The 15,449-nt window shown below is 40.2% G+C and overlaps 2 protein-coding genes across 2 annotated transcripts; both read left to right on the top strand.

Moving 5' to 3' along the window:
• The first annotated feature begins 310 nt into the window (after window positions 1–310).
• TMBIM4 (transmembrane BAX inhibitor motif containing 4) lies at window positions 311–8,596 on the top strand. Its single transcript, XM_074572511.1, has 7 exons — window positions 311–513; window positions 2,171–2,279; window positions 3,551–3,656; window positions 5,150–5,183; window positions 6,116–6,233; window positions 6,727–6,772; window positions 7,354–8,596. The coding sequence occupies exons 1-7, from the start codon at window positions 414–416 to the stop codon at window positions 7,558–7,560; spliced, it is 720 nt and encodes a 239-aa protein (XP_074428612.1). The 5' UTR covers window positions 311–413; the 3' UTR covers window positions 7,561–8,596.
• Window positions 8,597–8,832: 236 nt separating this feature from the next.
• LLPH (LLP homolog, long-term synaptic facilitation factor) lies at window positions 8,833–14,176 on the top strand. The gene is made up of 3 exons (XM_074572525.1): window positions 8,833–8,932; window positions 9,144–9,327; window positions 13,296–14,176. Exons 2-3 carry the CDS (start codon window positions 9,147–9,149, stop codon window positions 13,457–13,459), a joined length of 345 nt encoding a protein of 114 aa, XP_074428626.1. The 5' UTR covers window positions 8,833–8,932; window positions 9,144–9,146; the 3' UTR covers window positions 13,460–14,176.
• The last annotated feature ends 1,273 nt before the right edge of the window (window positions 14,177–15,449 follow it).

Below are 15,449 nucleotides of genomic sequence, written 5' to 3'. Positions count from 1 at the left end.
GCATGTAAGAGCTGAAGGCTCTTGCCCCTGTGGGCGCTCCCCACTCGGGCACCCCCATCCACCCGCCGCAGCCACTAGGCCGCAGCCTTTAGCACCGCCACCCGCGGCCGCCATCGCTCTCCTCAGCCCGGCCTCCCCTCCGCTGCAGACTCTGACCACCCTGCAGGGGCAGGCGGGGAGGCCGGGCGGGTCCGGTCCGGCAGGTTGCGGCCCGCTGTGCCCGGTGCCGCGCTGAGCCTCCACCGCCGCCGCCATCGCCATGGCACGGCCGCCGCCACAGCGCCCCCCTGGGTGGGGGGGCAGCCGCCATCGACGAGCTCGGCCGCTCGACGCAGGGCCCTGCTCGGCGGTGCGGAGCGCGACTGTCTTTCCCGGAAGCCGGGCGGTTGTCACCGTTGCTGGGGGAGGCGGCGATGGCGGCGGCGCAGCAGCAGCTCTACCCGCGGAGCTCCATCGAAGATGACTTCAACTATGGCACCAACGTGGCCTCGGCCAGCGTTCACATCCGCATGGGTAGGGACTGGGGATGAGTAAGGCCGCCGCACACACCTTTCCCCGTGTCTCCCTCTCGGGCCCCCCCGGGAGAGGCCTCTGCTGCCTCCCCTTGCTGGACGGGCAGAGGGGGTGCCGTACGCCAGTGCTCCCAACCGGTTCCTCTCTGTTTACCCCATCGCCTGTGGCGTTTAGCTGAATTCAGTTTCTGCGCAATATTTTAACTTTCTGGGTAAAGGCCGTGAGTGGGGAGCCAGGGCGTTACTTTGTCCAGGTTGAGCGTTGAGGGTGAGTGAAGGATCAGTTGCCGGCGAAAAACTGGATTTTATCATTTTCGTGTATAGGGGGCAAGTCTTTTTATCAGAGGGATTCAACCCATATAGATCTAGACTTGATTTTCCCCAGAGTGATGCATTTTGAAGCGCAAACATGATACATAATATGCATAACAGCTAAAATTGGTGCCCATAATTGCAGTGGTTTAACCAGGAGACTGAGGGATTTGAATTTCTTCTGTGAGGTGTTAAAATATTGTGTCTTCCACTTAAGCGTTTGATGCTATAAAGTGCTATATATGCTATAAAGTCATATTAGTGGCCACGAAATATTTCTTTACTGTTAATGTGCCGGTCTCAAATGTATTGAATGCTCTTGTAGGTGTCTAATCAGTAATCCTTGCTGAAATATTGGATATATCGTGGAATAAAAACAGCTGTGTGTTTATCAGATATTTCTGGTAAACAGGAGACCTCTTCCCATAAAAATACAGTTTTATCATGTTTGGAAACTAAAGGATGCTGTAAGAAATATGGAAGAGGTATTGCCGTTAGCAAAATTGGAATGCATTTAATAATGTGGGGCGGAGGCTATGCTACCGAGCAGGCTACTTCTATGTTTGTTCAGTTTATTACAGCAAAGTAGGCCCCAGTCCCTCGTGGGTTACAGCACACTTTGGCTGCTGTAAGCAGGTAATTCAGCTTCTTATAGTATGTAGTCTTAAACTTGTTTAGGCTGTGCTATTAAAGATTGAATTGATTCTCCCTGTAAGTTTATTCTTCCTTTCAAAGCATTTTGCCTAATGGACTTGGTCTCCTTCCATTCAGAATGGAGAATATCTGTATGATATATCTGTACATCCTGAACCACTCTCCACTCTTCATAATTCTAGAATTATGAAGCCTTTTAGCTTAATTCTGGGATTTAAAAAATTTTGTCTAGCAGTCTGTATCTGTAGATACTAATTCAGTACAATGCAAGTCACAAATTATGATAAATGATATTTAACATGGCAGAAGGTCAATCAAATACATATTACAGTAAACGTTTTTCCTTTTTTAACTTGTATGGCTGTTTCTGTCTTCCACAGAACGGACAAGTTAATCTTTCTTCACTTAGGTCCATTATATACCAGTAACATGATGGAGAAGGTATACCGTTAGTAATTTCTTAGTGAGATTAGGTGTATGTAGCTTTTAAAATAGTCTGAAGTAAATTCCTTGCAATTTTTTTTAATTTCTTTTGTCGTTGTTGTTTAAATAATGATGTCTAAGCACTTCGTGCTTTTTCACTGAATAAGGAGTTTCTAATGGTTCCATATCGAATAGAAAACTTGTATCTGATGTACTGTTGAACTTTGTAATGTGAAAAAGTCATTTCATTTTTATTTTTCTTATTCTAGCTTTTCTACGGAAAGTCTACAGCATTCTTTCCATTCAGGTTCTTTTGACCACAGTCACATCTGCAATTTTTCTGTACTCTACTGGAGTACAGGCATTTGTTCATGAAAGGTAAATACTAAAACGAAATGGCGCTGTTTATTGTGTGTTAAGCATAGTTTATGTACTATTTTGCTCTGGAGCACTTCAGTATTCCTAATAATTTTTATACCCTGTGTTTTGATTCTGTAACAGAAATTTTGTAACCTGATTAAGAAATAACTTTTCTTCTCTTTGGTTTATTATTAAGATTTCTTTTTATTATTATCATTAAAGTTTATTTTAATCAATACTTTATCAGTAGTGCTTATTTTAATATTTAAGCTATCAAAACTTATACATCAGTTGCAGAACATCTCAGTTATTGACATTTCTTGTTTTATGGTCTAAGTATGTGCTTTTAGAATCTGTTTGGAATGCTGCTGTTTACAGGTAGCTGTTCCAAAAAGCTGCATCATATCTTACTCCTCTCGTTCCCTCATCTTCTTTTTTTTTTTTTTTTTTTTTTTTTTTTTCCCTGAAAACTAGTCTGGTAAAATTTCTGTGGGCTTGCTTCTTTTTGCCTCTCAGATTTCCATGAGAAAAAAACAAGTCTTAAAAACCAAAGTGGTGAACAGGCTGGGGAAAAGAACTGGGGAAAGCAGGAGGGCACTGAGTCCAGTTTCTGGTTTCACCCAAGTGCACTTGCAGATTTTGCTTTTACTTTCACTTCATAGCCCTAGTACAAAAGGAGCATCAAAGCATGAAAGTTTCTGTATAAGCTATAGTGTATACAGTATAAAATGACAGTTTTATACTTAAATCTGACAATTTAAAATTGTCCTGCTCACTTAGAACTGTTGTGGTGTTGTGTTTGATTTTGGTCTGGTTTTTACTTGGAGGGCTGCTTAAATGATTTAATTATAGCAATACTGACTAATCAGTACTGGTTTTCCTTGGTACAGTTATTGCCCATGTTTGTTGCATTCAGGTGCTTCTGAAAATACAGTTCCCTGAATGTGAAGTTCTTAATAGGCAAAATATTACATATACTTTAATACTGTTAGTTTAGATGGGTTTTCCTCTTCGTATGGGTTCATCTCCAGGTAATGGATTCCTGAGCAATCTTTAGTTTCAGTATGAAAAAATTGTCTTTGTGACTGTATTGTTTTTAACTGATTATCTGTGGTGGTATGTTTTAGAGCAGTTTTATTATAAAATTTGCTTTACATTTACTTCGAATATACGGAGCAGTATCTTTATCTAGGTGATCACTTAAAAACTTGGTTTTATATAAGCTGTTTTTTAGTCTTCCAGATATTTTATTTTAATTTTGATTACTTTTTTTGTATGGAACTTTACAGGCCTGCCTTGCTTTTGATATCTGGATTTGGATCTTTGGCTGTAATCGTGGCACTGACTCTGTACAGACACCAGCATCCTGTTAATTTATACCTGGTTTTTGGATTTGTAAGTATTTATATAAATTCAGTTTTAATAATCCCTAGAATATCTTTCATTGTGATGAACTCCTTGAAGCAAACTAGCAGTGGCTAATTTGGTTTTCTTGTGTTCATTGAAAGATACCTTATATACTTAACGAAGTTTTGAGTTATTTTTGGAGGTTCTATCCACAGGCTATTCCTAAATAGCCTCTACTTCAGGTTATTTCCAGCATCTTTTTAGGAAAAGTGTTAGAACTTGGAATTAGGTTGTGCAAATTTTTTTTGTCGTTTGTGTGTGTATAAATATATGTATGTATCTGCTCTCATTGTTCTGTTGATGTCCATAATTTTTCTATGAAACTGCTCAGTAGGAAAGAAGGAGACATTTCTGTTACCTTATTTGTTTAATGGACAACTTCCAGCAGAGACCCAAATGTATTTATTTCATTAATTGTTTTCTTTTTTATGCTAAATTCTGAGCACGTTTCCAACATAGGCGGGTCAGTCAGAGCTGTCCTTAAATTTCAGTCTCCTGCCTGGTGTTGCAAATTTGTAGATACGGGTGAATTGTTGCTCTTGGATATTTTGGATTATGTAGGAGAGCAGTCTTCTGAAAAGTAGTCACAGTAGCACCATTGGAATTTGATGCTTTAGGAGTTGCCTAAATCGCATTTGTGATACAATGGGAAGACAGCTTTGCTATGTGAGTAAATAGACTGTTTGAATTGTATAATGCAGTTATATGCTTCCTGACTTCGTAACTCTTGCAGGAGAGTGAAATGTTTAAAAACTTTCAACAAGTGCAGCTGTAACAAGGTGTGATGTAATCGTTTGGCCAAATGCGGTGTGGGAGTTTGTGGTATGACAGTTTAAGTATTACATTGTTCAGTTATTTCTGACCTCTTGGTTCATGCCATAGATACTTCTCTCATCTTTTATTGTAATGAAACTTAATTTGAAATTACCTTTTAGAAAAACTCAGGGCCCAGTCTAGCCTTCAGCCCAGGCATCAATGTGATTTTTAGTTAGCTGTTTCAAAACAAGGACAAGCGGGAAAAGGAAATTGATGCAGACGCTTAGCTATCTAATGACATACTAAGAGTGTTGGGTGAAAGTATTTCAAATACTGATAAGTATGCAAAAAGATGAAAGCAGTTCATTTCTAGTAGCAACTCAGAGAAACTTGAATAGTTGTAAGAAGTGTGATAAGAATGCTGTGTGCTTTGAGTAGAAAACGTGAATGGCATTTTTCTATGGGGGCTCTCTCTCACTTACTTTCAGTTTATAATGTGTTATTTTTATATAACACACCAACTTCCAGCACAGTAAGACAGTATGACTGCCATTTTCTTGTTGAAAATGAAACATGTTTTTTTTATACAAAGACTTAACAAGAGAGTTAATGTAACTCATGCTGGGATTATGTAGCAGAATGAGGCTTGTTGCATGTGAAATCTCTGTGTAAGTGTTTTGTATGGATTTATTTGTCCTTATAATTTATTTTTTTGCTTTTTGTAGACCCTGCTGGAAGCACTGACAGTTGCCATTACAGGTAGATTGTCTGTTTTCTTCAAGAAATTGGAAAAGGAATCTGTTATGTTGGCTAGATGTGACTAAAGCGATTAAAAAATTGTGTTTGAAAATTTTAATAACAGTGATATGAGCTTAGCAAAAAACAGGAAAGCAAGGGAGAAAAGTGGATTCTGATCCAGAACTGAAACAGTATAAACCTGGTGAGAAAGGAGTTGTGACATCGGTTCTTTCAGTACATCTAGCAATGTTCTTTCCTATGTGGCAGCTCTCAGCAGAGCTGATCTGCAAATGAAATAACCTTATCGTCCCTCTCAGTTTCCTCCGAGGGAATTACTTTGAGTTTAGAGAGTTCTGTACTTTGTTGTCAGGGTTGAGATGGGGCGGTGTTCGGAAAAGTCATGGCATCACCTTGCACTATAGCTTCCAGCATATGTTGAAACTTCTTCATTATGGTTTATTGGGGAAAGATTAAGGAGGGAATAAAAATGGTCCCCTCATTTCTCTTATCTTTCCCTTCTTACCCCCTAATCAAAACTTCTATGAACCTTTATGAGAGGACTGATTGTATTGTGATTAATTTTTTTTCTTGTTTCAGTATCCTCAAAAATTTAGATAGCTTTTTCCTTAAGATGTCACATATCTAGGCTTAAAAATTCTTCTTTTTTTTTTTTAAGTTTTTATTATGAGTAGGGAAGATCTGTTATCTCCATTTAAGAAGCTACAGTTATACCCTTAACTGTCAAAGTTAGATAGTGCAAGGGTCCCTGAGTCCTATGATCATAATTTTGAAGTGCAAAGACAAGTACAGGCATAATTTACATTTTTGTTCACAGTTAAGATTATTTTTTTTTCCTGTCTGTGAAAGTCTAAACTTCTGTTTCCTCAAAAGATAACTTAGCAAATGCATAGCATAGTGTTCTTTAACTGACAATTTACTACTTCTGTTTATAGTGAGTTTCTACGAGGTGTCCATCGTCTTGCAAGCCTTTATTCTTACTACTGCTGTATTTCTTGGACTGACCGCATATACCTTGCAGTCAAAGAGAGACTTCAGCAAATTTGGAGCAGGGTATGTTGTCATATTGATGAATTGTTTGTTTGGGCTTTTTTGTTAAGCTAGCTTTTCGTTTTTTAAAGCAAGCTTTGCAGATATGATAATGAATACAGGTCAATAGAACCTGCTTCAAGGGAGTGCTGAGGGTGTTATTTATCTTGAATTATTAATTTTATGTGGTTCTGCTTTCTTTGTAATAAATTCTTTCCTGTGATTATGATTCTTAAAACCATAGTATTACACTAGAAAACTAGTTTACCGGGATTTTTCACTGAGACAGAAGGCAGCTGCTTCAGATATTTTTAAAAAAGTAAAGTGATGACGTAACTTTTGACAGATTTAGAAAACCGAGTTTTACTGCTGATACCAGTGAACAGTTGGCATCTAAGAGTTGTGGACATTTACTTACCAAATATATTGTGAAGAGGTTTTATAGGAAAGGAAGAGATTTTAAGTAAAATTTAAAATAAAATATACTGTTGGTCACAGTTTAATATTTTTTTTTCAGGCTCTTTGCCTGTTTGTGGATTCTCATCTTCTCGGGTTTCTTGAGGGTAAGATACCTTGTGTTCACGGTTAAAAAGTATTCTTTAATATAAATCTTTTACTAACTTCTAGTGTAATAAAAAGGTTTTGGACAGTCCAATATAGCTTAATGAAAGAAAATTCCCAACCAGGTCCATTAGTGTTGTAGATATGCTGGTGATCTTTTAATCAATCATTTCCAATTCAGATTTTTGTTGGATGCCGTTCTTTTGAATGTAAAAGTCGTATTTGCGTTGATTGACAAAATTTATCAATCAAGATCCACTACTTGATTGAGAGAATGGTAAGGAGATCTAGGCTTTAATTGTGGAGGTTTTTTTCTAATTTTTCTGCTGTTAATATTCTGCAGACCAGAGCTTCCTCTCTCTTAAGCGGAGGTACTTGTATTAGTGTAAAGAGATTGTGTGTCTGAGGACTGTGAAATAAGAACATTGAAATGTCATTGTAATACTGTATCTGTGTGTACATAACAGTAAAAAGACAGTGTGTATCCTTAGTTTAAGTGTGGCATATCGTTATGCAGGGATTTTAATATTGAAAAGAAAATGAAATTGACGAATATTTTTTTTCATGTTTCATTTGCCTCCAGCTGTTTTTCTACAGTGAGACAATAGAGTTGGTGTGTGCTGCTGCTGGAGCTCTTGTGTTCTGTGGATTTATTATTTATGACACTCATTTGCTGATGCACAAATTATCCCCTGAAGAGTACATACTGGCTGCAATCAATCTCTACTTGGACATCATCAATCTGTTCTTACACCTCCTGCGTTTACTGGAAGCATTTAATAAAAAATAGTCAAAAGTGGTGTGATTTGACTATAGCGTATATAAAGTTAAGTACCTAAATAGCGTTTGGATGATCTACAGCCTGTATAGTTCTGTCTTCTAGAGACTGAACCTTCATCACTTTTTCATTCCATGAATATTGATCCCTCCTTAGGAAACAAAAAGAAGGCTTTTTATGTAGCTAAAGTTCTTCTCTAGAATATATATTTTATGTAGTTAACATGCTGTCATTATTTCAGTCACTCTTTTAATCACTTAATTTGCACTTGACATAATTCACGATTAAAATGTTTGCCAACTTCTGATTGCTCCGGGGTGAGCCTCCCTCTGCGCTTCTGCAGCCGCTGGAATGGTTTCCTTTGGGATTGTTAAGCGTGTGTACCGCGTAAGGGTAGCCTGAGTTTATCATTGTGCAATGTTTTACTAAGCTGAAATTGTTCCTACTTTTTGTTTGGTAAAATGGAATGCTGTCTCTAACAGAGATACTCTGTTCTCGTTAAGGGTTCTCAGATTATTACACAAGCTGGGAGGGCGTTAAAGGGAATGTTCTTCCTTTAAGTATTATTTATTGCTTGTCTTTCAGTGTTCTGAAAAATCATTTGGTGATAGATTCTGGCATTTTATCAGCTTGTGTATATTTAAGGTTAATGATCTGTCAATAAAAATTGGGGAAACTGTAGTCTGTTCTTGCAGCCACGTCTGGAGGACACTGGGGACAGGGGCTGCTTACGAGGCTGTTGAAATACTGGAAGGGCAGGCAGGGTAAAAAACATGTGGGCAGGCTTTCTTCCTTCGTGTGCAGCGTTTATGTCATGTTTTTACTGCCCACCTGCCCTGTGCCAGCCAGAGATTAGCAAAAAGGCGACGCCGTACGTGGGGAAACGTCCTGCGTCCCACTGCAAGCAGTGACAACACCCGCTTTCCATGCGGGAGCTTGGCCGAGGCTGCTGATGCTTTTGAGCAGGCGTGACGATTTTTCTCTTGTCGTCGGGTTTCATTAAGAAATGCGTGGAAGTAGCAAGAAATAAAACTTCACTTTTTTTTTCCTTGTGGCAAAGCTTGTGATGACATACATGTTTTGCTTATTTTATTCCCTCCCCTTCTACACCTTATTTCACACCCCCAGCAGGCAGCTCGGTGCCTGTGGCTGGTCCGTGGCACAAGCACGGGGTAGGAAGGCGGAGGGACTCCCCGGGGCTCGCTTTCCTCCCGCCGAAGGCCGGGAGCCGGAGCGGCGGCTCCGCGCCCGCTCGGACAGTTACGGTCGCAGCCGCCTTGGGGCGGGCGGGGCCTGGCGCGTCACGCAGCCCCGCCCTGCGCGTGCGCGGGGAGGGAGCGCGGCCCAGCGCTCGGGTGGACGGCGGGCCTCGTGCGCGGCCGGGGTGAGTGGGGCGGGGGAGGGGGGCAGCCGCGTGTACGCGCGCTGCCCGGCCGTTGGGGACCGTTGGGGACCGTTGGGGACCGTTGGGGACCGTTGGGGGGGGGGAGGGCAGGGCAGCGGCAGCCGCGGTGATGGCCTCCGCGCCGCCTTTAACGGCTCCTCTGCCCTCCGCTCGCTTCGCCCTCACTGTTTCCCTCTTCCCTCTCTCTCAGGCCATGGCGAAGAGCCTGAGGAGCAAATGGAGGAGGAAGATGCGGGCGGAGAAGAGGAAGAAGAACGCGCCCAAGGAGCTGGAGAGGCTGAAAAAAATCCTGGGCACCAGCGGGGATGTCGTTATGGAGGAGGTCAAGGAGGTGGCCACCGTGGTGACCCCCAAGACAGTCCTCGAGCAGGGGGGTGAGTGGGGCTGCGGCGGGCGGCGCTGGAGTGACCGGGAGGGGAGGGCCCTGCCGGCATCACCGGACCAGCCCCTGGGGGGGCACCGACGTGCCCGGGACGGCTCTCAGGCGGCCCCGGGTTGCCCATGACCTGCCTTTTTAGTGCCCGGCTGTCTTTTCTTCCCGCCCCCCTGCTCCGGTCACGTTTCTAGCGTGTTTTACGTTGTACCTGTTCTTACGTTGCAAACACCCAAGCGCAGGGAAGTCCCGCCATGTGTGTATTACATTTCCTGTGGCTTTCACTATCGTGATAAGACTTAGGATGATTACAGATTGAGAACAGTGAGTTGGAAAACCAAATCTTTTATCTTTTAAAGCCAAAAGGTGCTATTAAAACATTGAATCTGGAGATCTCACAACTTTACTTTCTGTATTGCATCCGGTCACTTGTGGAACAAGCTTATTGACATTTGGTTTAAAGTCTGTAGTGTTTTAGGGAGAGACATTTCTCTGTGAAGATATCAGGTGAGCGAGGACACATCACTTAGCGGTTGTTCCAATCACAGCATTATATTTGTTGTTAAACTGGAGGTAGGGTATAATTTCCCTCCTAGTTTAAGGAGGGCATTAAACATAAAAGTTGGACCTAAATCTAAGGTAATTTTTTAGAGATTTTATCAAGAATAGAGTGATTATTTTTTTTTTCCTTTTTAAATGTACTATCTGGGTATTAAATGTATTGTAGGGGTTTTAGGGCCTGTTTTTGTATGCTAATTAATGCTGCATTGCACATGCTGTGGGAGGTATTCGGTGTCTACAGATAATGCCGTCTTCCTCACTATTCCTTGAATAGGATGTAAAGGAAGTAACCCAGGAAGTGGAAACAAAGGTTTGGAATAGCTATGTACTGGACAGGAGTCAGAAAGACACCTTCTCTTTCCAAAACTGCAGTCCAAACTAAATCATAGTCCTTTTTGCTTCTCCAGTGTATGCCACTTAAGCTGTTATGATATTGCTGATGTGAGCTTTTTATGTGGTGTGCAGAAGTCTCTTGAGACACCACGGTGGGGATGTAGAGTAATGCTAGTAATCACTGTCAGTCACACAGCCAGTTTTGTTAGTGTTTCAGAAATTAGGAAAGACAGAGAAGTATGAGGTTGAATAGCAGAGCCTGTAAATTTTATTGAAAATGGAAATAGAATGCTATCTAAAAATACTTGCCCAATTAAGGGTAGGTTGAAGTAAAATATGTAGTTTTACCCATAGTTCTGATTTGTCCCATAAACAAGATGTAAAAGTTGTTCTTTACGGGATTATTAGAATTGAATTTCCAAAGTATTTTGGAACATTGTAAGCCTTCTGATGTTGAAGCTGGATGAAACATCGTTGTCTTAAACCTAGTTTCTGAAGCAGATGCCTGGCTATGTGTCATTCCTGCACCCCTTTCCAGGTCTGCTCTCAATTTTTCTACAAGTGGCCAATTTCACTTGGCCTTTGTAGAGAGATTGCAGCCTCAGAAATACCTAAGAGTTGTTGAATCATAGAACGGTTTGGGTTGGAAGGGACCTTAAAGATCATCTAGTTCCAACCTCCCTGCCACCAGCAGGGACACCTCCCACTAGACCAGGTTGCTTGAAGTCCCATCCAGCCTGGCCTTGAACACCTCCAGGGATGAGGCATCCACAGGGTAACCTGATCCAGTGTCTCACCACCCTCACCATCTGTAAAGAATTTCTTCCTAATATCTAATCTAAATCTCCCCTCTTTCAGTTTAAAACTGTTACCCCTCATCCTATTGCTACAATCCCTTATAAAGAGTCCCTCCCCATCTCTCCTGTAGGCCCCCTTGAGCTACTGGAAGGCTGCTGTAAGGTCTTGTTGGAGCCTTCTCCAGGCTGAACAACCCCGGGTCCCTCAGCCTGTCTTCATAGAAGAGGTGCTCCAGCCCTCTGATCACCTTCGTGGCTCTCCTCTTGACTTTTTCCAACAAGTCCATGTCCTTCTTGTGCTGAGGACTCCAAAGCTGGATACAGTACTCCAGGTGGGGTATCATAAGAGCAGAGTAGAGGGGTAGAATCATATATATATATTTTTTTTTTTTTTTTTCACAAAACAACTACAAGTTTTGTGAAAATAATGGTGTCTTCTTTGAGAGGACTTTTCAGCACTGTTGATGGACACAAGAGAGTTCACATCACCAAATGTTATAAGGACTGAAGTAGATGAAAGCTTCATCCAGAATATTCACTTTCCATAGATAGGCGAATAATTTTCCAGCCTAAGAAAGTATATAGGTGTATATTAGGGACGTTTTCCTGTGTTACTTGAAAGTATTTTTCGCAGCACACTGTGCAATAATATTTTTTTTTTCAGTTTTTGTTGTTAGAAAAAATAATGGAAGGTCTGGTTAGCCTTTGGTCAAAAATGGTTTTGTAGCTGTTTTTAAAACTTTGCGGGCACGGGCACATATTTTTCAAGACAATCATATCCATTCGGTCTGCTTTGATAATCTACTTTTTATAGATTTTTATTCTTAGTCCTTTTCTCTTTGTCTTTTAACTCCTTTGATAGGTTTTCTTCGTGTCCTTGGGCCACTTCTGTTCAGTAGCTTTCTTCCTGTTACTGATTCCTGTAGCATCCTTGAGATTGCAAAGTATGATGAAAACGTTGTGCTGTGTGAACGACTAGTATTTTTTCTCCAGAAGTATTTCTTCATTTAGTTAATGTTGCAGCTGACATTTATTGTGGATGTGTTTCTTTTTAGTCAAAATTGGTGTAACAGATTAACCTCAATCATGTGATACGACGGGAATCAGAGAAGATACTTATGTGTTTAGAGTAGGTTTTCTTGGGGTGTTGGGTCTTTTTTTCGTGTTGTGCAGTTGGAGGCCATCTCTCCTTCTATGACATCTGGAAAACGACGCTGTTCAGGTGGCTTCATGTTGTGTTTCTCTGATGTCTCAGGAGGGTTCTGGAGCTGGGACTCTTTTTACTGCCTGTCGCATGCTTGATCAGCCAGCAGGCAGTAGGTCCCTGTGTGGATTCTCTGCTGACTGCAAGTATTCATATCCCAACTTTAGGGCTCCTGAAGCACATATTTGTGTTGCAGATCCCTGTAGACTGTCAGCATGCTTCAACTATTGAAACAGCACTTTAGCCTTTTCCTCGTGAACTTTGTCTCCCAACAATGGACAGGCACAACGTAAAAAAGTCTTTTTTCCTCTGTGTAAAAACTCGTGATAAAGCTTTTGGAGTTGCACATGGATGGTTTGGAAACAAGACTGAAATTACATAGTAGAGTACAGTTCAAATCTGTACTTAACAAGGTGTTCTTCTTGTAGCTTTCTTGTCTTACCAAGACATGACGTTCATGTGGTGTTAGCTAGCTGGGGAGGCCGTTCTTGAGAGTGGCCATGTCACAGACAGTCTTCCTCATCCTGGAGATTAATCCTCTGTTTTTGTCTCTAAATATATTAAACTTGGCCTCATGCTCTCTTCTCGAGGCAAATGTAGAATCAGTGTCTCACCATGAGCTTTTCTCTCTGTTCTTCTCTTTACCTGTCTTCATGTTCCACTCAATTTAATTTTTTAGAACCGATCTTAAACATTACATCATAAAAAGTATTTAATTGTGCATATGTTTCAGTAAGCCTATGGCTTCCTGTATGGTTGCAGCTTTTGATGGAGACCACACACAATGTTTTTAGACACAGTATTGGAACAGATGGCAGACTAAAGAATAAGGTGTTTTGCCCAGACATGGGCCTTTAGGGAAAATTCTGCATATTTACTGTCAGTTGTTGAAGTTCGTGGGTTGCAGTTGTGTTGGTTTGGAAAGGGCTTTCAGCGTATAAAGCCTTCAGCTCTCTACTACAAATAATGTTGTGTGTAGGAATATTGTTATCATTTTGGGGAATCTAGTAACAAAATAGCTTCTATGAAGCTGATTCATGTATTTTACTCACTGTAAATACCTTTCTTTTTCAGATGACGGCAAAATGGACATAGATAATAAACGAAACAAAAAAACTCTTCTAGACCAGCATGGACAGTACCCAATATGGATGAATTCCAGGCAGAAAAAGAAGCTGAAGGCACAACGTATGAAAGGGAAAAAAAAATCAAAATTGGCCAAAGGCCTAGTCTGGTAGAATCGGAGTTTTGTAAAATCATGAATATTTTACCCATAAAATAAATATCCCAAATAAGTACATGATATTTTTGTGCTTGACCATCGAGTATAATCTGTTGTGTTGCAGGAATTTTTGAAGAGAGTCTTATGCCAGCAAATGATGAAAGCAATATCAACTTGGTTTCTGCCAAACTTAAAAAAAAAAAAAATACAAAAAGCAGGCTGAGTGCCTTTGAATAGACTAAGTGTCTGCGGTTATCTGTTTTCTTAAGGGGCAAGGGTCTTCATCTTTTATATTGTGAATGCTGAAAATGCTAAAGGAAATCCTAAAAATAGAGAAGCTATAAATAGTTTTTGTACTGTGGTCTTCGTCAGTGTAACTTGTCTTTTAGTAAATCTAAACAAAGGATTCTGTAAACTCACCATATCCTTTAAATTATTTTGTAAAATTACTTCTGTTGTGCCAATTTGTGTTGCTTTTAACATCTGGTAATTAACCAAAACCGAGCCTTTAACATGTGACTTAAAAGAGATGATACACTGAAATCAGCACCAAGGCTTCATGAAACTTCTGTAAGTAAAAAGTCAAAGTCTCAGTCTGACTTTAATTCCCAAAGAGAAAGCTGTTGGAATAAAGAAGTATTTCACTGCTGTCTGCAACTGAAATATTGTAGAAACTAAATAACTGAAAGTAAAACTGATTCTTTTAGTATTAATATGAGAGAATGCAACTGCACAGATTGGAAATAAAATGAGTTTTATTTAAAACCTTTCCAAGTTTTTGTAAAGTAAATGAAAATTTACTTTTCCGTATATATTTTCAGTAGCCTTTTATTCCTCTTAAAATGGTATTCGTCTATCATGCTTTACAATGTGGGCATAGGATAAAATATTGCATGATTGCGTAACAGATGCCATTTATATGTGATTTAGCTACAGTTGGTTGCATATTACTCGGCAATAACATGTGATGACAGATGCAAGAATTAGTTGCCCTGAAAGCTTGTGTTTTTAAAATGTCTCTCATTTCAAGGATGGAAATAATTACAGCACCAGTCCTGCAGTATGTTGCCTGCTGAAGTACCATTCATCGATACAGAGCATAACCTTTGTCCAGCTTCATCTAAGATGGGATACATGTTCTGTCATGTGCCCACAAATTAATATGTGTCTGTTGTGATAACTTGGGCATAGGAAATGGGATTTATTCTTTTAAAAGTAATTACGCTAGCTTATGCTATGCTAAAATCGGCTAAGAAGACCTCAGCCTGATAGAAAATTCAGTTTTTCTGGAAAACTACAGTGGGGTTTCTATTATTGTTAAGGTAAAAGTATTCTGTTGCTCAGGTGAAGAACTACAAAGGTGTTGGAGGAAAGACCAACGCATCTTCTGTTTTCACATACATTGACAGTTAATGAGACTTAATAAGATGTATAGATCAAAGTTTAACAAATTGTATGCTATTAATAACTTTGTACTTTAGAAATATTTCCATTAAGTTGATAATACCCCCACTAAAAGCTATGCTGCTTTCAATTATTTTTTTTTATTAGATAGTGGGTCTAGATTTCAGTATCAAGGATGTTAGCATTTAGGTTAGTATTACTTTAAAATTGATTAATACGGAGGAAATGTTCATAATTATGTTCATCCAGAAATGGAACGGATTGAACAGTCACGTTGTATTTCTTTACTATTTTAATGATGTAGGCTGCATTTTGGTTAATGTGTGCTTTCAGGAGTTGAGGAGAGCTTCTTGGGTTTAAGTATTAACAATTTAGTGTTTTTCTGTAGAGTAAACAGAGTGATATTTCTGACATGCTTGTTTGTACATCAGGTTACACTCAGGCTGCTGGTGGGAAAGCAGACTGCTTTTCCTGAGGGGAGATAATCAAGCTGGTGGAGGACTCCCATTTAAGTGTATGGCTTCAGAGCCAGATTATTTTCCTTCATTAGGTGTGCAGCCATGCTCTTGTGTCTCATCTTAATCAAGGCCGCCACTGCTCTA

Source organism: Larus michahellis, chromosome 1, assembly GCF_964199755.1.
Source record: "Larus michahellis chromosome 1, bLarMic1.1, whole genome shotgun sequence".
NCBI classification, from domain to species: Eukaryota; Metazoa; Chordata; class Aves; order Charadriiformes; family Laridae; genus Larus; species Larus michahellis.
Note: the sequence above shows the minus strand (reverse complement) of the source record. Positions and strands in the feature narration are given on the sequence as shown.

Bases quoted from the DNA above. Each gene is read 5' to 3' on its own strand.
- LLPH (XM_074572525.1), top strand. From the start codon at position 9,147: ATGGCGAAGAGCCTGAGGAGCAAATGGAGGAGGAAGATGCGGGCGGAG. The intron at 9,328-13,295 runs GTGAGTGGGGCT...TTTCTTTTTCAG, and splicing joins GACAGTCCTCGAGCAGGGGG to ATGACGGCAAAATGGACATA.
- TMBIM4 (XM_074572511.1), top strand. From the start codon at position 414: ATGGCGGCGGCGCAGCAGCAGCTCTACCCGCGGAGCTCCATCGAAGAT. The intron at 514-2,170 runs GTAGGGACTGGG...TTCTTATTCTAG, and splicing joins CAGCGTTCACATCCGCATGG to CTTTTCTACGGAAAGTCTAC. The intron at 3,657-5,149 runs GTAAGTATTTAT...TGCTTTTTGTAG, and splicing joins TATACCTGGTTTTTGGATTT to ACCCTGCTGGAAGCACTGAC.